Source organism: Hemicordylus capensis, chromosome 6, assembly GCF_027244095.1.
Source record: "Hemicordylus capensis ecotype Gifberg chromosome 6, rHemCap1.1.pri, whole genome shotgun sequence".
NCBI classification, from domain to species: domain Eukaryota; kingdom Metazoa; phylum Chordata; class Lepidosauria; order Squamata; family Cordylidae; genus Hemicordylus; species Hemicordylus capensis.
In genome coordinates this window covers 52,066,420-52,086,451 of record NC_069662.1, presented here as the reverse complement: position 1 = coordinate 52,086,451, position 20,032 = coordinate 52,066,420, and the positions used below count along the sequence as shown (strand labels likewise).

The window sequence follows — 20,032 nt, the reverse complement described above, 5'->3', positions numbered from 1 at the left end:
ACCATAGGGGCCACAGAAATCACCATCAGCCAATTACAAAAAGCAGCTTTACTGGGAACAGCCTATATTCTGCGACAATATCTATAACAACTGACAATAAAATTCTGGCATCCCAGGTCCTTGGGAAGGACTCGATGTCTGGATAAAACAAACCAGTCAATAACACCTGTCTGACTGTGTAAAAAAGAAATAATAATAATAATGTGTGAAGCCATCAGGACAGGCTCCAGATTTCTCCTCCCAGACAGGGTAAAAACATGGAAGGACAGCTTTCAAAATCAGTCCTAGGCAGCCCTTGGGTTCAGCACCACCTCCACCCCACCACCATGCCAATAAAGTAAAATAAAGTGTGCCGTCGAGTCAGTGTCGACTCCTGGTGACCACAGAGCCCTGTGATTGTCTTTGGTATAATGCAGGATGGGTTTACCATTGCCATCTCCCATGCAGTATGAAATGATGCCTTTCAGCATCTTCCTATATCGCTGCTGCCCAATATAGGTGTTTCCCATAGTGTGGGAAACATACCAGTAGGGATTTGAACTGGCAACCTCTGGCTTGCTAGTCATAATTTCCCTGCTGCTCCATGCCAGACTTTACCTTAAACAGACCCAGCAGCCTCCCATCCTGGCAGCAAGAGCAGGAGAACATCATCTGGGAATCCCTGTTAGAGGGAACAGTGGTGTGCACTCCCAATTTTCAGTTGTGTGGGAGCAGGAGGAGGAGGAAGAAGAAGTGATTGTGTGGAATCAAGGAATGGGTAAAAGCTGTGTAGGACAGCTTTTCTTCCTACCCTGGTAAAATGTTGGGTATGTAAGTTGGGTAGGATGGTGCTGTCCTACCCAGCTTTTCTTCTTACCTTGATTCCACATAATCACTTCTCCCTCCTCCTATCTAGTTGGAAGATGCTCTCCCAGGGCCAAATCAGGCCCCCAACTGGGCTCCCCACCTGGATCCAAGCCTCAAGCTGCTGTTTTGGCTCCTGGTGGAGAAGAAGGAGAAGGTTTGGTCTGCAGCAACCTCTGCTGGCAGCCAGGGCAGAAGTGCTTCACTTTCAAAGTTGGTGTTGTGTTTGCTATGGTTTGGTTTGGTTTGCACAGTCAAAGTTCAAAGATGTATCTAACCTAAAAAACAGTTATTTCTTTTTTCTTTGATTCTGTACTTAAATGTTATTGTTGTGTGTGTTTCTCTTCGTAATGGTTTGTTAACAAGATCAAAATGTCATAAAAGGAGACTGACAAGCCCAGAATGCCACTGAAAGGGGGCAAAAATCCAGAGCTTCTTTTAAACAAGGAGTCCAGAGAGGGACACACACCCTTCCTTCGCAGAGCTTAGACTGTGTTCAGGTAAGGAAGAAGCACCAGAATACATCTAGACAAAAGAGGAGGGGAGGCTGAGGGCCTTGTGGGAGTATAGCTCTCATTATCCCCCAAGATGGCCACATGGAGTGATGGGAGTTGTAGTCCCACAACAGCTGGAGAGCCTCAGGTGGGCCAGCCTGGCATTGGTCTTCTCCCCACTCTCATCTGGGCCCCTAACCCAGAGTAACAGCTATAATTCTACTTCTGGGAATATTTAAGAGCTGGTGCAGCCTAGTGGCAAAGAGAGCAAGCTACAGGCTCGGACTAGCCCACAGGGCAACAGAGCATATTCCCGGTGCGCCCCATCTGTGGGGTGCCCTGTGCCCCACTGCACTCAGCAGCAGTGAATACTCCCACCCTTAAGTACCCATTCTGCTCAAAACCCAGCACCCTTCCCACATACATTCCACTGCCCTCTCAGTGCCCCCAGTCCAGCCCTGGCGAGCTTCAAATCTTCCTCTGTCCTGAATGGGCTTTAGGCAAGTCGCTCCTCCTCCTCATCTCAGCCTCTGACTGCCTTTCTGCCCTTGCAATGCAGGGTTAACAGTGGCCTACCTTACAAGACTGTTGTAGGGATCACAGAGGTGTGAAGTGAACTAGGGCCCTAAGATTTAAGCAGTTAGATAAAGACAGTGAAAACAAGCAGTTCAGGTAAGAACAAATCTGCCTATTTTCTGTTTTCAGATGCTGTTGGACTACAACTCCCATAATCCCAAAGGCCCTTGTGGCTGAGGACGACAGCAGTTGTAGTCTGACAACATCTCAATACTCAATGTTGAAAACGCCTGCAATAATTAATGAAAGGACTTTGCTTCCACAAAATGTGGTGATGGCCACTGGCTTAAATGACTTTAAAGGGGAATTAGACAAATTAATGGAGAATGTCCACCAAAAGGTACTACTCAAGATAGCTAAATGAAACCTCTATATCCAGGAGCAGTATATCTCTGTATACCAGTTACTGAAGAACAAACAATGGGGAAGGGCTGTGGCCTTCTTACCCTACTTGTGGGCTCCCAGAAGTGTCTGGTTGGCCACTGTTGGAGGCAGAAGCAATGCTGAATTAAATGTTCCATTGGAGGGCTCTTCTTATGTACATATAGCATTGGGTGTATTCTAGGCCACAGTCTCAGTACAAGTGGGGGGAAAGAGTGGCTCAGAAGGCCTGGTGAGTATTGGATGTAGGAAAAGATACCAGACCTCTTCTGTTGGTCCTTTTACTCAAATATGTATTGCTTATATAGCACACTAGAGAAGCCCAGAGCATGACTGTGGATTGGTGAAGGGAAAAAACAAAACAAGAACACCTCATCTGAGGACTGTCTCTGGTCTTATCTCTCTGAGTCTAAGATTGCTCAGGCTCTTGAGAGGACCATACAGGCCCAAGCTTCTGTTGCAAAATGTGTTTCCAATCATCTCACATGGCCTTTCTCATACTGAGGCCTTCTGGACTTGGCTGTTAAAGAGGCAGTATACAACAGCCAGTGCACCACATGAACTCCATGTGTACTTTAAGACTGCTATTGTTTATATACTGTTTTTCAACAAGAGTTCTCAAAGCAGTTTACATAGACAAATAAATAAATAAGATAGTTTGCTGTTGCAAAAAGGGCTCACAGTCTAAAGAGAAATATAAGGTAGACACCAGCAACAACTGGTGGATGCTCTGCTGAGGGCTGGATGGGGCAGTTGCTCTCCTTCTGCAAAATACATGAGAATAACCACTTTAAAAGGCAGTGGTACCTCTTTGCTCAGGTGGCAGGGGTAACACCATAAAGCATGCCTCAGAATCCTGAGTATGTTGGGGTTCTATGGAAGTCATGTAGTGATTTCTTAGCAGGCAAGCTGATGTGGAAATTGTTCCCTGAAAGTAGAAACTTTTAAAACCAATCTTGATTAAGTAGGCCCATATTAACTCAACCAGACTGCTGGAATCACAAATTGCAGGGCCAATTAGCTTTTTGATCCAATCCAATCAGGGGTTTTGAAAGCAAGCAGTGTTTTTGCTACACCTGCTGCAAATGAAGTTGGTAAACAGGAGAATAAGTATAAATCTCTCCCATAGGCTGGCAGACATCAGCAAGTTTCTGACCTTTGGTGACTGGAATTTAGGAGTATATTGGAGGGTGGCTGTTTGTAAGTGGCAGGATTTGTTCTTGTTATGAATTTGGCTTCTGAAATAGAAAGCTAATTGTAAAAAGTTTAGAATGTTATTAAGAGACTAAATATGTATGAACAGTTTACTATGAGTGGAGTTAGTAACAATGTAGATGATTATAGTTGAGAGTGGTTTGCAGGGGAGATTGAGCAGAAGAAGGCTCCTAACTACAAGTCCTTGAGTTGTCAAAACAAATAGTGCTATTTTGACACCTAATTAAGTAAAGTTGGTTTTTTTCCTAGTTATTTTGCTGCTGTGCCTTTAATAGTAGCTGGAAACTAAATGGGTGAAGCTATGCCATATACCTTGCTACTAGCAAAAGCTTAATCTCTCAAGCTGTTTGGTACCTCACTGCTGTGAAAAGCACAAGAATAGTATCCCTCTAAAACAAAGAGTTAATCCTTTATTCCCTAGACCTGTCTCTGTTTGCTCATCAGTTTTCTAGGCTATAGCCAATCTTTTGATTGGTCCAGCTCTTAAATTATTCTGTCTCCCAGTTCTGGGAATTGGTACTGGTAGTTGAAGTACTTCATAGTGTGGAGACAAGTGTTCTTATCTGCTGATTTCTGTAGATCAAGCAGCAGCTGAAAGGCTAGCTGAAAAGAACTTAACCCTGAAATTTTACTCCGGGAACTAGTATCGGCTCTCTTTGACTTTCTAAACAGCTGTTAGAACCATCATAGGATAGCAGCAAAAGGGGGGATTCTGCTGATTCTCTGATTCAAATTGCATCTCTCTACAAAGTGATCAACTGCAGAGGATAAAACATGCAGGTGCTTTGTGGTGGGAGCAGAGAATCTGCATTAGGGAATGAATGGGGCTAGGCTTAATCCCCTCCCCCTGCACAGCACTGTAGCCCAATCCAAATCTGAGGGTGCCGCTGCTTTCAGGAAAATAAGATAGTGAGTGATCAGGCCACAGGTTTACTGCATCATGTGTAGTTTAGCCTTATTTTGCTAGAATAAACGGGACTGGGCTACTTGTAGCCAAGGGTGGAAAAATCTTGTACTTTAATAGTTCTCTATAAATTATCTGATGTGGAAGTAGAACCTAGAACTGGTCTAAATGCATGACCAGGTCACAAATGTGGCTTCTCTTACAATGATGTATTTACATAAATAGCATGAGCCTATCTCAAGAGCAGTATTATGCTTCATGTGTGAAAAAGGCCTCCAGGGGTTGGTGCCTTGCATGAACACCTACTCAGCCCTACTCAGGAACTACATAAACTAGAAAAACCATACAGAAAACTATTCCTAAACTGGCACCTAAGAACCTAGATAGCTTTTTAGTTCCTGCTTGCTTCATAGTTTAGAATCAATGATTTCCTGCCTCATTGTAATCATATTACTATTGTATTATGGAGGGTGTAGCAGGATTATTTATTTATTGAATGTATATACCACCTAATATTGAGATCTCTAGGTAGTTTACAGAATTAAAACATAACATAAAATATAACGCATATAAAATACATAAAAAGAGAAAACAGATTAAAACACACTAAAATTTAAGAACTTGGTATCAGTTGAAGGCCTGGGAAAACAAGTACATCTTCAGGGTCCTCCTAAAAACAAACAGAGAAGGGGATGCTCTTATTTCAGCAGGAAGCGAGTTCAATATTAGCCATGCTTCCCAATGAAATGTCTGAATGTTTCCAAGGAAGACTTAACTAGGACATAAACATGTGACCAAGTTTGAATTACATCATCTTGAAACCTTATCTGCATTTGTATAGCAGCCTTGTCAACACTAGTCTAATAACTGCATGACCTTTTCCTTAATAGCCAGGATGAAGACTTCCTTGATTTCCCTTCAGCAGCCTGAACAGCTGTCTTCATTGTCACTCCGTCGCATCCGCTTGTACAACACGAAGAAGAAAATGACTTATTCAGGCTACATATACAAAATCCTCAAACAGGTACATGCCCAATGTAAGTTGGATTGCTAGTTTTTTCCTGACAAATGTTGTTCAATCTGCAGATTCCTGTATAAGCCACACTTGTATAAACACAAGAGTCTGAGACAGAAAGGAAGGGTGTGTCTCTCTCTCAAGCTACTGTTTACCCTTTTTGTTTACCTTTCATTTCCACCAGAATAGTGGAGTGATATAAAGCACTGTATACATGCAATATGTATGCATTCTCTAGCCTCTCTTTTTGCGGACTAACTTATGCACAATTATTTAAAAGTCAGTCTCACTGAATTTAATGGGGCTTGCTGCAAATTAGTAAGGCTGGAATTGCATCCCTGGGAATCTTTTTTTTTTTTTTAATGGATTTCATTCACTCTTGGACTAGGAACCTGATCACTATACACTGAATGGTGAAGGGACTCTTTCCCCCAGTCATATCAACTACTGGCCTCCTAGAACCTGTTCTGCTAAAAAAAAAAAAAAGCATCCTTACACTCCATAGCCAATAATGGAGGTGCCCATGTGTAATATTCAACATTAAACAAATTGCAGCTTGTCCTTGTTCCACTAGGACCAGAAGAAAGCAAAGATTTAGTCTGCAAGATAGCTACAGGTTTGAGCCTTGGTATCTCTTTGTTGGAACTATGCACAGAAGTATTGTCTTTGAAACTGGGAGTAGGGTGTGTTGTTGAGTTTAGATGATGTTGGTCTCTTGATTCTGAAGTTTGCATTGCTCTATATCTAGATATACTGGTAACTAGGAGTATACAGCTTACTAGTAGTTGTGTTACCTGGGAGACCCCAGTTACCACAAACCAGACAGACAAGGATGATTGAAGGAAGCAATAGTCACCATTTATTGAACCAAAACCAGCGCTGGTGGCTCTTTCCTGTGCCTCGTGGCCTACCAGGAAAGACGCCCCGAATCCCCCGGTTTTTGGGGTTTTAAACCTTGGCATTGTTACACATCTGGGCGTTAACATTTGGCCCAAGAACCAATTAGTTCATTTCATTAACACATGTGTTTGCCTCAGGGCTGGACTTTGCTCTGAATTCCGGTTTTACAGAAAAGAGATCAGCAAATTAAGAGAAGATTCTTTCACATTCTAAGAAGCAGGGCAGTTTGGAATAAGCCGATCATTCGATGCCTATGCTAATGAAGTTTGCAACACCCGTACCCTCTTCCCCCACCCTGTCTGTCCTTGGCAGATAAGTAACTCAGCAAGGAATTTTCCATTCAACACTTGCAAACTCTATTAACCATTTCTTGACCAGTGCAAACCTGAGTTCTGTCTCACTCTTTTTGCAAAGACACTTTCCCATTCCATGAGAACAAAGTAATTACAAAGCAGCTTTCAGAAAAGGCATTTCCCCCTCATTCCACAGTTGCTTGCCACCTAATGGTGCAGCGGGGAAATGACTTGACTAGCAAGCCAGAGGTATGTTTCCCAGACTATGGAAAACACCTATATTGGGCAGCAGCAATATAGGAAAGTGCTGAAAGGCATCATCTCCTACTGCATGGGAGGAGGCAATAGTAAATCCCTCCTGTATTCTATCAAAGACAGACACAGGGCTCTCTGGGCGCCAGGAGTCGACATTGACTTGATGGCACACTTTATCTTTTAGTAGTTGCTTTAAACGACTAGTTTCTGGACCAGTGGATGGCTTAGGAACATAGAAAGCTGCCATATACTGAGTCAGACCATTGGTCTATCTCGCTCAGTATCAGGCGTAGAGCCAGCTGAGTGGCAGCCTGGGTCCAGCCCCACCCGGCGGCCCCTCTGACAATGACCTGTGCGCATGATGTCATGCACATGGGGTGTGCCTGAGCCCCGAGAGAAATCCCCTCCCCGCCCACGAGCGAGCACTTGCCCATCCTTTTCAGGCAGCAAGCGCTGCCTGAAATAACAGGAAAGGGCTCCCTCGGACTCTTCGGAGCTCGAGGCCACGCCTCTTCATGCACAAAGGGGGCATGGCCTCGAGCTCTGAGTGAGCCCTTTCCTGTCATTTCAGGCAGCGCTTGCTGCCTGAAAGCATCTATTTTCCCTTTCTCGCCCTCTCTGGAGAGAGAGAAAGGGGAATAGATGCTTTCAGGCCTCAAACGAAAAGGATGGGCAAGCGCTCGCTCAGGGCTCTTAGTAGCCCGGGCAGGGGCATATCTAGGGTAGGGCAGGCAGGGCACATGCCCCGGGCACCACTTGAAGGGGGCGCCATTTTTAAAAATTTTAAAAATGGCCACTGAAAACAAAATGGCCACAGTGCATGCTCAAATGGCCTCTGTAAGGCACTAGGCCATGCCAGGCCTCACAGAGGCCATTTGAGCATGTGTGGTGGCCATTTTGTTTTCAGCGGCCATTTAAAAATAATTACTTTTTAAAATGGCTACTGCACATGCCCAAATGATGCCTGTGAGACCCTAGAGGCCAGCGGGGGGGGGGGGAACCTTTGCACACACCCCACAACCTTTAGGAAGCCCCCCCAAAGGGGCTACAGTTAAAAACTTTTAAAAAAATTTAATATAATATAAGTCACTGTACACATATTCAGTTTGGCACTATGTACAGAGAATCAGCATTCCCTGTCCAGAATCTTTTAGTCTGGCTACGTCTACTGCTAAATAGTTTTTGAAATATTAAAAAATTAACGAGCTTGACTTGTGTTTTTTTTAAGCTGATATTATGGTAAAGTTATCTGAAAGATGGGCGTCAGATGTTTGGACAGGGGGTGCAATTTCAGTGCTTGGCCTAGCCGCTATTTTCCCTAGATACGCCTCTGAGCCCGGGCATGGGGGGGGGGTTCGTTTGGGGCTTAGCCTGAGCTGCAGCCCCTACCATTAGCAGCCCGGGTTCTTTGAACCCATTTTCACAATGGTGGCTACACCCGTGCTCGGTATTGTTTCAGAGACTGGCAGCGGCTTCTCCAAAGGTTGCAGGCAGGAATTTCTCTGTGGGTTACCAAATCCTTGTTTGTAAATCTTTGTAGATATATATGATGTACAAACAACCACATTGTATATAATTGTGCTTTGGTAGTTTGCTGGTTCAATTTAAAAAAAACCTTGTCCTATTTAAAACAAAAACAAAAAACCCAAAAATCTTTTCCTATCTTGAAGAAGCCAGGGAGGGAACTTGGCACCTTCTGCTCTTCCCAGAGTGGCTCCATCCCGAGGGGAATATCTTGCAGTGCTTACACTTCTAGTCTCCTATTCATATGCAACCAGGGCAGACCCTGCTCAGCTCAGGGGACAAGTCATGCTTGCTACCACAAGCTTCTGTGGTAGGAGATATGTTGTACCGGCTTACTTCTGTGTAAGAATACAAGTGTCAACTTGCTAAGAAATAGTGGGAAGGCTAAAACTGACATGGTGTGAACATGTCAAATGGCCTCTCTGAAGACTGCTCTTGTTCCAGTGTATTGGATACTAGACTCTTTTCAAGGTTCATATTGATGTCTAACCATGGTCTGATGGGTGCTTCTAGGCAAGGTACTCCTCCCTAACCTCCATGTTGTTCCATGCAAGTGGGAATTAGCTTACATGATGGATATAGACCAGGCCTGCTCAACTTAGCCCCCCCCAGCTGTTTTTGGACTACAACTCCTATAATGGCCAATAGCCAGGGATTATGGGAATTGTAGGCCAACATCTTCAGGAGGGCCGAAGTTGAGCAGCCCTAATATAGACATATGAGTAAAGCAACCCCTACTTTGACTCTTGGCTACTGGCACTTGCTGATGTGAAAACTCTTCTGCCTGATCTAAGGTATGCACAATGTGTCAGAACTATCTCAACTTTCTGGCTTGGGGTTTTTTCCTGCAAACCCTTGAATAGGTCCCAAGGCTAAGTGATGGCCCCATGTTTCTTGAATGGTATTCAAGAATGCTGTTCTAAGCTATTTTGCAGCACACTGCCAACTGCATCCCTTTCCCAGAAATAAAAGATCAGTTGGCTAAAGAGCCTCAAATTTTATATCTAAAGAGGACATCTTTAGTCTCATCAGTACTGAATTATCCTGTGACTAGAAATAGTATTTGTCAACTCTCTGCCTTGTGTTCAGGAAACACCATATTCTGAAGGGCAAACAATATTCCTTGCTGGGATAAGGCCACTCTGTATGTATGAGGAGCAGCAGCAGCCAACTCGCTTGGTTCTGTAGTTTATTTGGCACAACTGTATATCCAGCCCTGCTAAGACATAAGCTTCTTATGACAGGTTCCTCAAGACACAGGCAAATGCTGCTGGGCCGTGGAGGTCATTCACTCCCTGAATAAACCTCACCTGTATGGGAAGGTGGCATTGGAGGCAGCCAGGTTGACCCACTACAAGAAGAAGCTCCTGGTCACCAGCACAGAAATCCATGCAGCAGTCAAGATGGTTCTTCTGGTGGAGGCACTGAAAGGGAACCTGAAAGAACCCTTTTGGCCTGCAAATAGTCGTGTTGACTCCACATGAGAATTTGGCCAGAGTTCTGCAATCCTTTTAAATGTTGGTCAAGGTGCACTTACACTCTTCCTCTTTTTGTAATAAAGATATATTTAATTGTTGCTTCACAATTTGGCTGATGGAACTGCTCTGGGATCATGGGGGCGGGGTGGAGAGAAGCTACAGAAATCAGTACTACAAACTGACCAGACTACTGTTGTTAGTGTGAATTATATAAACTGAAGTTGGAGTAAGCTACTTGAGCTGTGTTCAGAGAGCGGCTAGTCTCATCTTGCTGTCCAGTATTTCTGCATTGTTGGCCCTTGTTAGTCCCAACATGTCTGCAGAGTAGAGGGGGAGGGAGAATGCCAAGGCTAGTGTGGGGTGCGGTGGGCACTATGTACATGTTCAGGAGTGCTCTTAGTGAGCAAACAGGTTTTCAACTGGAGCAGGAAGGAAATGACTGGTCATGAGTCCTACCCTCCAACGTGAAGCCTTACACTTCTAAAAGTTGTGTGGGCTCTGGATAGAACTGCAAAATACAGCTCCCACCATCTTCCTGTGGCTGCTATTACTGCCATAATAATTGTACCCAAAAAAGTTAAGCATAAGAAGTACAATTCAGAAAGTAGTTGGGTGTTGTTTTTTTTAGTCCACTATATAGAAAAGGCTTTGAAAAATATGTCACCCAAGCATGTACTTGCTGGACCTATTACCTAGACTTTGACCTCTTACCTCAGTTATGATGTTCAAGAGAAGGTTATTAAGGGCTCCCCTTCCCTCCTCTCTCTTGCTTCCTGCCTTGAAAGTTCTTGGCTTTCCTCTTCCATCCCGGTCTGCTGCCATCTAAAGTGTGTCGTCGTGTCAGTGTCAAATCCTGGCAACCACAGAGCCCTGTGGTTGTCTTTGGTAACAGGAGGGGTTTACCATTGCCTCCTCCCATGCAGTATGAGATGATGCCTTTCAGCATCTTCCTATATTGCGGCTGCCCAATATAGGTATTTCCCATAGTCTGGGAAACATACCAATGAGGATTCGAACTGGCAACCACTGGCTTGCTAGTCATTTCCCCACTGTGCTATTAGGGTTGCAAAAATAAGCTTGGGAGGGAGCCTCTGAGCTGCTCCCCATCTATAGCATAGACCTGGCTGCTCCTTGAGGGATAAGCAGTAAGAAGGTGGAGGCTTCCTTGACAGAGATGCTGCTGTCCTGTGTAAATGGTAGAGACTGCACATGCAGAATGTTGTGGGTACTTGGAGGATCCCATCCATCAGGGTAATACTTTTGTATTGTTTTAATGGAACATTAAAGAGGGACATTCACCAGGATGTTTTTCACAACTGGCTTTTAGTTTGTATCTCCTCCAGAATGGAGATGTGCATTCACATATCTGCCACATTTACCCCAAAGTCCCTGTGAACTATCTGGGAGCACTTCATGTATAATTTGGGGTTTTAATTGCACGCTAGAGTGTAGCGCAATATATATCTGGGGTTCCACTTTTGCATAGGGTTTTTTGGGCAACTTTGAACTCACAGTAAACCTGCAGTCAAAGCCTGCTGTCTGGGAAAGCTCCAGTAAATCTTAGTTTCCACCAAATGTTAGTGCCATCTAAGCCCTGTTCACATATCATGTTCAACACACATACTGTGTACAGTGAACACAGTACAGTGATTCATGTAGTATGTTCAGTGCACGCACAGCAGTGTACCTCCAATCGCTGTCCTGATTTTGAAAGCATCTACACCCAGGTTCAGTTTTAAAATTAACACACACAGTCATTCACAAAGACATATTGCACCCATGCCCATATATAGCATAAATAATTTATTGGCTGGGACATAAGTCATTCCCCATGGGTAGAACTACCATTGGGCAAATGTGTGCAGTGAACAAGGGGCTGTCTGTCCCTTTCTCCCCTCCCGTCAGTGTCAGCAAAGAGTCGGCATGCAAGGGGTCAGGGCTGCCTCTGCAGCCACTTACCTTGGTTTTTGGCAAAGAGCCAGTGTGCAGGCTGATGTCACTGCCCAGCAACATGGGCTGGGTGGCGATGTCATCAGCCCATAGCCTGGCTCTTTGCCAGTGTTGAGGGTTGGTGACTGCTATGGCCCTATGCACACCAGCTATTTAGGAACATAGGAAGCTGCCATATACTGAGTCAGAACATTGGTCTATCTAGCTCAGTATTGTCTTCACAGACTGGCAGCGGCTTCTCCAAGGTTGCAGGCAGGAATCTCTCTCAGCCCTATTTTGGGGATGCCAGGGAGGGAACGGCACCTTCTGCTCTTCCCAGAGCGGGCTCCATCCCCTGAGGGGAATATCTTACAGCGCTCGCACTTCTAGACTCCCTTTCATATGCAACCAGGGTGGACCCTGCTTAGCTAAGGGGACTAGTCATGCTTGCTACCATAAGACCAGCTCTCCTCTCTTTGCCAACGCTGACAACGGAGCTGGCAAAACACTGGCGGAGCTGGTGACACTGGCTCCAGTGGCAGGGGTAGGGTGAGTGGGAGCAAGAGCGATCAAAAAAATCTAGCGACCATTTGTTGCTACATGAATTATATTCCCATATAGATAAACTGTTGACATTCTGGTGTGGGGCCATTCATGCCTAGCTTTTTGTGGAAACATCTATGTCTAAGTAGTCCCCAGGGCCCCTGTAGGAGAGACTTATTGCACACCAAATTAGCAATAATTATGCTAGACCAACATTTGTCGTGTGGGGTGACCATAAAAGTGGAGCATTTTAGCCTCTCAGACCTTGCCTTCTCTTTAGAATGGTTTGCCTAATAAAACATGGGCATAATATTAAACCTTACATTTTTCTCAATATAAAGCATGTAAAAATAATTCCCTTTCTCACATGTGAATCTTTGTTTTGAAACTGTATTTGTTTTGAAATTCTTACCGAGTAGGAAAAACTGCATTGTCTGCTTTCCCTCTTAGTTCTGAGGGAACCTTGTTTAAGTTGATCACAGGTCAGATGGCAAGAGAATGAATAGTGGAAAATTTGCTAATAATTGGAGACATGATGTAGATATCCTTGGAGATCATTCCTAGTCTCAACTATATAAAGCTAATTTCAGCACACACAATGCTGTCTGCATGTACTACCACTGTGTGAAATTTTAAAGTTATCTGCTTGGCCATTCTAGAGCGAGAACATGGGGTGCAAATTGGGGGATGTTCCTTTTATATGAAGGAATTTCATATATGAAGGAATTTTATATGAAGGCACAATTTCCTTTAAACAAGGCATGAACAATAGTCAGAGTGAAGGCTTTAATTCCTGCACTTTTGTAACTTTCTGCCATGAAACAAGCAGTTTATAGCACTTTTAAAAAGTTTTTAAACCTTTTTCAAAAATTAATTTAAAAATCAATGGGTTGGCTAATTACCTTCAAATTCAATGCACATAGCGCATCATGTACTACCACCATGTGAAATTTTAAAGATTTCTGCCAAGCCACTCTGGCATTATTACATTTTTCTTCACATTTATGCCTATGGGGAAAATCTGATTTGCCAGAATTTCCAGCTGATAGACTGGTTGTAGACTACCTTTTGTCATTTCTACTTGTTGTCTAACCCATTATCTTGGTACCTTCACTGGCAGGTCAATGAGATTCAGCAGACTGTTCAGTGCCACATACCCCACCTCTACATATTATTGCTTTCTCTGCCTGGAACCAAGCTCCTACCCACGCACCCCTTCTGGGCTGTATCCCAGTAGGAGAAATTGAAAAGATCAGAGATGTGGTTGATCCATTGATGCCAGGCTTACTGAAGCGGATATGTTGTGGTTGCTGCTGTTGTGGTCCTTTTGGCTTGGCTTTGCTGGCTAAAAATCCCTGCATATGTGAGCTCAGTTGCTTCTGAATTTTTTACTTGTTCCAAACACTAGGTCTGGCATTGTGGGAGGGCCTGGTTTCATCTGTCCTGAAGCATAACACTATGGAGTGCCTCAGACACTATAATGAGACACCGTCATAACAAAGTATCACAGACACTCTGAGACACAATCATGAAACACTGCAGGGTCTGTGAACAGTTCATTTGAGGCCCTCCTATTTCTGTGCCATGGTGCAGTTGAGATGATTTGAGGACATCACAACTCATTTACGATTTGATGACAATGCCACGACAGGAGAGAAGAGGGATTGCCAAGCTGGTAACCACTGAAGGAATCTGGACCTTGTTTGTGTTGAAGATGCAGTTCCTGTTGGCATCGATCCTTAGCACCAGCAACCCTATTGGCCACTAGTATAGGGGCATTAGGGGTAGAGACAGCCAGGAAGGGCATTCCCTCTCTGACCATGCTTTCTCTACTCTGATTCCCTTTGTTAGACTGATAGTCTCAGGTTTTATTCTCTCACCTGGAGAAAGATACTTCCTTCTTCTCCCTTCTCCTCTTCCTGTATGTAGCAACCAGCCAGGCATGTAGGCTTATCTATCTCTCTGATCTATTTCCTAAATAAACTACTTTATTTAGAACTGTGACTCCAGACAATATTAATTAGCAGTGCTCTCCTTACCTCTGCACTTCTGCTGCAGCTGGGGTGGATAAACAAATCTCCCCTCCAAACAAACTCTCTAACCGTTTGTACAGGAGCTGCAGCACAGCTACATTCCTGGGTCTGATCAGCAGCTGATGAGCAGCTGTTAGGTATCCAAGGCGCTGTCCCTTCTGGCAATACATGCCAAGCAAGCCAAAGAAGTATGGTTTCAAAATATGATGGTGCTATGATGCAAAAATGTCTTACCCACAGACAGGGAATATTTACTTTGGGAAGTAAGCTGGAGGACTTCAACAAAGACAAACAGGGCTGCAGGTTGTGCAGCCAGAAGCACCCTTTGGACTAGAATTCTGGGAGGAAGTCCAGTCCTCCACACCAGGGGGCCATGGGGGGGGGGAATGTCCCACTGGGGCCAGGGTAGTTGCACCACTGGCCTGTGCCAGCACAATAAAGTGACTCAGGTGGCTCACCTGCTCCAGGCCCAGCCAGGCCCAGTTCAGGCCCACTGCTTTAGTCACCACGGAGGCAGGCAGCCACGGGATCGCCACAGGCAGATCCACTTGGCCCTCAGCCCCCTTGGCCACGCACAAGAGGAAATTGGCAGGTGGGTGGGCCATGGGCTGGCCGCTGCTTCCTTCAGTGTAGTACGCTCAGCTGCCTGGTCAGGCCAGTGGCATGGCCACCCCTGCCCCCGGCAGGATTTTCCTCCCACCACTCCCAGTGTGGAGGATCAGACTGCTCACCTGGCCAGGCCTAGCCCAGGCCTACTGCAGTGCATTCTGCTAATTTAAGTGCCAGAACTTTCCATGCCACGGACAGTTTTATGTGCAGGTCGGTGGGAAGTATCTTATTCAGAATTTATTCTAAAAATACAAAACAAAACAGAAAATGTTTCTGTCACCCACTGAGCATGTTCTGGTGGGAATATAGTGCATTGCAGTTTATCCTGCAGCGTTGGTAGGGGGTGGAGTGGCAAAAGGCCTTTAGGTCCAGGTTACAAAATTACCTCTGTGTGCAGCAATGCATACAGCTATGGAACAACACTTGGGACTGCTTGTGGTGAATCAGCCCTCTACATGCACTGCATATCACGTGTGGAGGGGTGGTGTAAAGGAGTGTCGCTCTCACACAATTAAAGGGTGTGCCTAGAGTGCATGGGCACATCCGTCAGTGACATAGAGCAGGTGTGTTCTTGCCACAGGGCTGATGTTCTTGCATGGGCAGGGCAATGTTCATCTGGACCTGACCTCAGACAACTGTGGTGATGGATAATCTTTCCCCAGTGTATAGCTGGCAGAAGCTCTCCTGGGCAAGGGACTGATCTGTATAGGTGTTGTGAGACACATGAAGCAGACATACCCCAGAGATGCAACCACATTCACACAGGGAAGCACTGTAATCTGTACTTGGCTTGGATGGACAGAAAACGTACTGTGTATAACCATATTTACAGAGGCATATCCTGGGTGGGGAAGGCAGGGCATGTGCCCTGGGTGCCAGTCAAGGGGGCATGCAAAGTGCCTGCAATGCCCCATCCCCACCACCCCCAAATTAAAAAAATAAAATATTTCCCCCTCAAATTAAATCAGCCAGCGGGTGCCACCGGGTGGGCCCGCTGCTCACCGCTACCACTGCCCTAGCTCTGGGCAGCACCCGCACCCCCCACACTCACGCAGGCGAGGCACAGCAGGCACACGGACTCGCGACTCGGCGAGATCGCCGTCTGAGTCCAGGCGCGTGGCGGGGAGCAGCAGGTGGGCACTCGCGCTCCCATTGGCTGGCGGACTGTGCCCTTTCAATCAGCACATGTGCCTCATGCTTGCACGTCACGACTACGTGGCGTGGGTTGACCATTGGCATTGGTGAGAGACTAGTAGCAGCAAGCAACTGCTGGGCCGGGCGTGTGCTTCGCGTGCTGACTGTATTCAGTACTGTTGTTCCATTCTTGTGTGCAGTGCTGTGTGCTGCTGTTTGTGTTTGCCGTTCCCGTTTTTTGCCCACCAAGCCCCTGCTGGGCTGCATTTTTGAGAAAGTAAACTGCTGCAGAAAAACCATATGTGGGGGTACTTTATTGATGCAATTCAGCAATTGTAATTGTAATAATGGTAACTGATATAACTGATTAACTTATAAAACTAATCTAGTCATGCTGAAAGGTTTAAAACACACCAGATGATAAAAGGTTAAGAAGGAATTTCCTCTCGAGCTGAAATTGTTACATAAGTAGGAACAAAGTACAATTAAGTTTACAAGGAAATGAAATGTGAAGATACTGTTATCATGTAGATTACTTGCCTATGTGATCTGTAATGTATAAAAGTCTGTTGTAAATGATGATTGGGGTTCTGGAATTTGGGCAATAGCCGGCCAGAACCTTTGCTTCTGCAGAGCAAATAAAGCCTTTTAAAACTTCTCCGCTGGTGATGTTCTTTGGCTCGCTGACCCAGTAAAAGAACCATTTGGATGGTATAGCAAATTGGTGCCGTGACTCGGATTGGGGCCACGTTCCTTACACGAGCGTAGGCAACCCCCACTGGGTGGAAAGGCCCCCGGTGACGGGTAGACTAACCAGCCCAGCCGGCACCTCACCTTTGTTGAGGAGTGGGCAAGGCTCTACTGTCGTACCGGGACCTTCCACAACCAGGAGCCAGAAATCAGAGAACTAAGGCAGGAAAATGGTGTAAAGCGCGCTGAGGGGAAGGACGCTCCGGAGCGGGTAAGTACATTTAAACGAGGGGTTGAAGTCCCCTGGGGTGGGTTAAAGTCCCAGATTACAGTTTATGGGTTAAAGTCCCAGATTACAGTTTACGGGTTAAAGTCCCAAATAACTAAACTACTTACCAGAAAAGGATGGGAACTGCTCAGAGCAAGAAAAAGGGAAAAGACTGTACTCTGCTACAATGTGTATTAAGGAATTGGAGGGAGGAGATCCCCTTAGGAAAAGGAAAATAATTAATTTCTGTCAAAATTGTTTGCTTTATTACCAATTAGAAAGCGGGGCCGTATGGGCCCCCTGCAGATCGATCGATTATCAAACCATACTGCAGTTATTATTGTTTTGTACCCGGGAAGGAAAATTTGAGGAACATCAATATGCGCAAGTGTTTTTGGAGCTCTGGTCTAGGGATGAAATCCTTAAAAGTTGTGGGTTGAAGAAGACACAGGCTGCTCCTCCTGTCTTCCTAGGGCTAGCAAATCCGAAAGCCAAACCCACTGCCCTATGTACACCCTTGTGATCAAATGGATCCCCTTCCCGTCCCCAGTGTACCACCTGCTGCCCAGGCCTCCCTGACACCCTCACCTCCCCCAGTCCCGCGGGTAACAAGAGGGATGGGGGTGGGCATAGGTTGTGGGCCGTGCAGCTTAGAGGACATGGGACACAGGGAGGGGGAGGGCATAGGTTCTGGTTTATCACAGAGGAAACAAGATGAATGGGGCGAAGATGAGGAAGAGGGCAGAAGCCAGTCTTCAGAGAAAGAGGAGGACACTAAATTTTTCTGAACATGAATATGCTGGTGGTTTTAGGAGTTTGTGGGCAAAACCTGAAATGTGTAAACAATGTGGTTTAACTCCTACGGGATTAATGATGTCTGTTGATGAAATGGGTGCCCAATTGATATCAAGTGGGAAGGCATCCACCCTGGTGGCTCAATTTAAATTGGCTTCCAGAAAGAGGTTAACCCCCTCAGCTTCACCTCCACCTTATGGAGGTGAGGGGGAAGATTTGCAGAGAAAGGGAAAAGGGAGAAAATGAGAGGAGGAAAAGGAAAAGGTGATAGAGAAAGGGGAAGAGACTGAAGAAGAAGTAGTACTTTGGGAGGTCCAGACGCCCTCCAAAATTCAGTCTGATACGAAGGATACCAGAGTGGTGCTTCAGAAAGTACAGAGAAAGGATGATAAGCAAGCACAGAGAAAGTTGGGAGAAAGGAAAGTGAGTGCCAAGGCATTTCCAGTGAGAGAAGTGACTTTTGAAGGAGGAAATGTGGCTTATGTACATGTTCCCTTTACTAGTATAGATATCATGGATACCCCCAACACCATATTCTGCCCAAGGTTCTTTATTATTGCAGTTTATAGATGATCTGTTTTTGGCTACAGTGGATAAAAAGGCCAATGAGCACTTAACTGTTTTTATTTTGACCCATTTGGCACAAACAGGTTTTAAAAGCCTCAAAACCGAAGGCTCAGTGGGTCAAATCTGAAGTAAATATATGGGACTCCTGTTGTCAAAACATGCTAAGACTTTATTGCCAGAGAGAATGCATACGATTGTGGGAATGAGGCAACCCACTACTGTTAAGGAGTTTGCTCTTTCCTTGGCATGGATGGTTTTTGTAGACAATGGATTCCTGGTTTTAGCCAAATAGCTCAAGTAGCTTGTATGATCTAACTACGCAACCCCACAATCTGTCTTGGACAGAAGAGGCCTGAGATGCTTGGGAAAACTTGAAATCTTTATTAGTTTCTGCACCTGCACTAGCATTTCCAAACTATGAGAAACCCTTTACTTGTTTGTAAAAGAGGACAAAGGATGTATGACTGCAGTTGTGACCCAATATTTGGGTTCAGCATCATGACCAGTAGCCTACCTTTCTGAAAAACTGGAAAGAAAAAGGACCACCATGTTTCTTCCTATTGTAGCTACAGGTGAAACTCGGAAAATTAGAATATCGTGCAAAAGTCCATTAATTTCAGTAATGCAAATTAAAAGGTGAAACTGATATATGAGACAGACGCATTATATGCAAAGTGAGATAAGTCAAGCCTTAATTTGTTATAATTGTGATGATCATGGCGTACAGCTCATGAAAACCCCAAATCCACAATCCCAGAAAATTAGAATATTACATGGAACCAAGAAGACAAGGATTGTAGAATAGAACAATATCGGACCTCTGAAAAGTATACAGTGTAGTGTGCTTGATTGGCCAGCAAACTCGCCTGACCTGACCCAATAGAGAATCTATGGGGCATTGCCAAGAGAAGGTTGAGAGACATGAGACCAAACAATGCAGAAGAGCTGAAGGCCGCTAATGAAGCATCCTGGTCTTCCATAACACCTCATCAGTGCCACAGGCTGATAGCATCCATGCCACGCCGCATTGAGGCAGTAATTGCTGCAAAAGGGGCCCAAACCAAGTACTGAATACATTATGCATGCTTATACTTTTCAGAGGTCCGATATTGTTCTATTCTACAATCCTTGTCTTCTTGGTTCCATGTAATATTCTAATTTTCTGGGATTGTGGATTTGGGGTTTTCATGAGCTGTACGCCATGATCATCACAATTATAACAAATTAAGGCTTGACTTATCTCGCTTTGCATGTAATGCGTCTGTCTCATATATCAGTTTCACCTTTTAATTTGCATTACTGAAATTAATGGACTTTTGCACGATATTCTAATTTTCCGAGTTTCACCTGTAAATATAAAAAGTGAATTCCTGCATTTTAACCATAGTATGTGGGTCTTGGGGAGAATTGGAGCCTTTTCCTCTCCCCCTGCTTCAGTAAAATCTCTTGGGAACCCAACGCAGCCAAACTTTTAGTTAGATGCCAACCAGTCAGAGGAATAGCTAGTTGAGAACTCCAGTTTGCAACCTATTGGAATTCATTGAACTAGCTGCAGGAAATAGTTTAATACTGTGCCTGCCATGTGT

At 45.0% G+C, this 20,032-nt stretch overlaps 1 protein-coding gene across 2 annotated transcripts; it reads left to right on the top strand.

The window, feature by feature from the left end:
- The first annotated feature begins 3,338 nt into the window (after positions 1 to 3,338).
- Positions 3,339 to 9,985, top strand: LOC128330628 (histone H2B-like). 2 transcript variants are annotated; one of them, XR_008310180.1, is made up of 3 exons: positions 3,339 to 3,494; positions 5,304 to 5,450; positions 9,645 to 9,784. XR_008310180.1 is itself a non-coding variant. In XM_053263768.1 (3 exons), the coding sequence occupies exons 1-3, from the start codon at positions 3,380 to 3,382 to the stop codon at positions 9,882 to 9,884; spliced, it is 489 nt and encodes a 162-aa protein (XP_053119743.1). In that variant the 5' UTR covers positions 3,339 to 3,379; the 3' UTR covers positions 9,885 to 9,985. The 2 variants fall into 2 exon arrangements, 1 of the variants encoding a protein (XP_053119743.1); XM_053263768.1 differs by having other exon boundaries at positions 5,304 to 5,437; positions 9,645 to 9,985.
- The last annotated feature ends 10,047 nt before the right edge of the window (positions 9,986 to 20,032 follow it).

Bases quoted from the DNA above. Each gene is read 5' to 3' on its own strand.
- LOC128330628 (XM_053263768.1), top strand. From the start codon at position 3,380: ATGAAGTTGGTAAACAGGAGAATAAGTATAAATCTCTCCCATAGGCTG. The intron at 3,495-5,303 runs GTAAGTGGCAGG...TTTCCTTAATAG, and splicing joins ATATTGGAGGGTGGCTGTTT to CCAGGATGAAGACTTCCTTG. The intron at 5,438-9,644 runs GTACATGCCCAA...TTCTTATGACAG, and splicing joins TATACAAAATCCTCAAACAG to GTTCCTCAAGACACAGGCAA.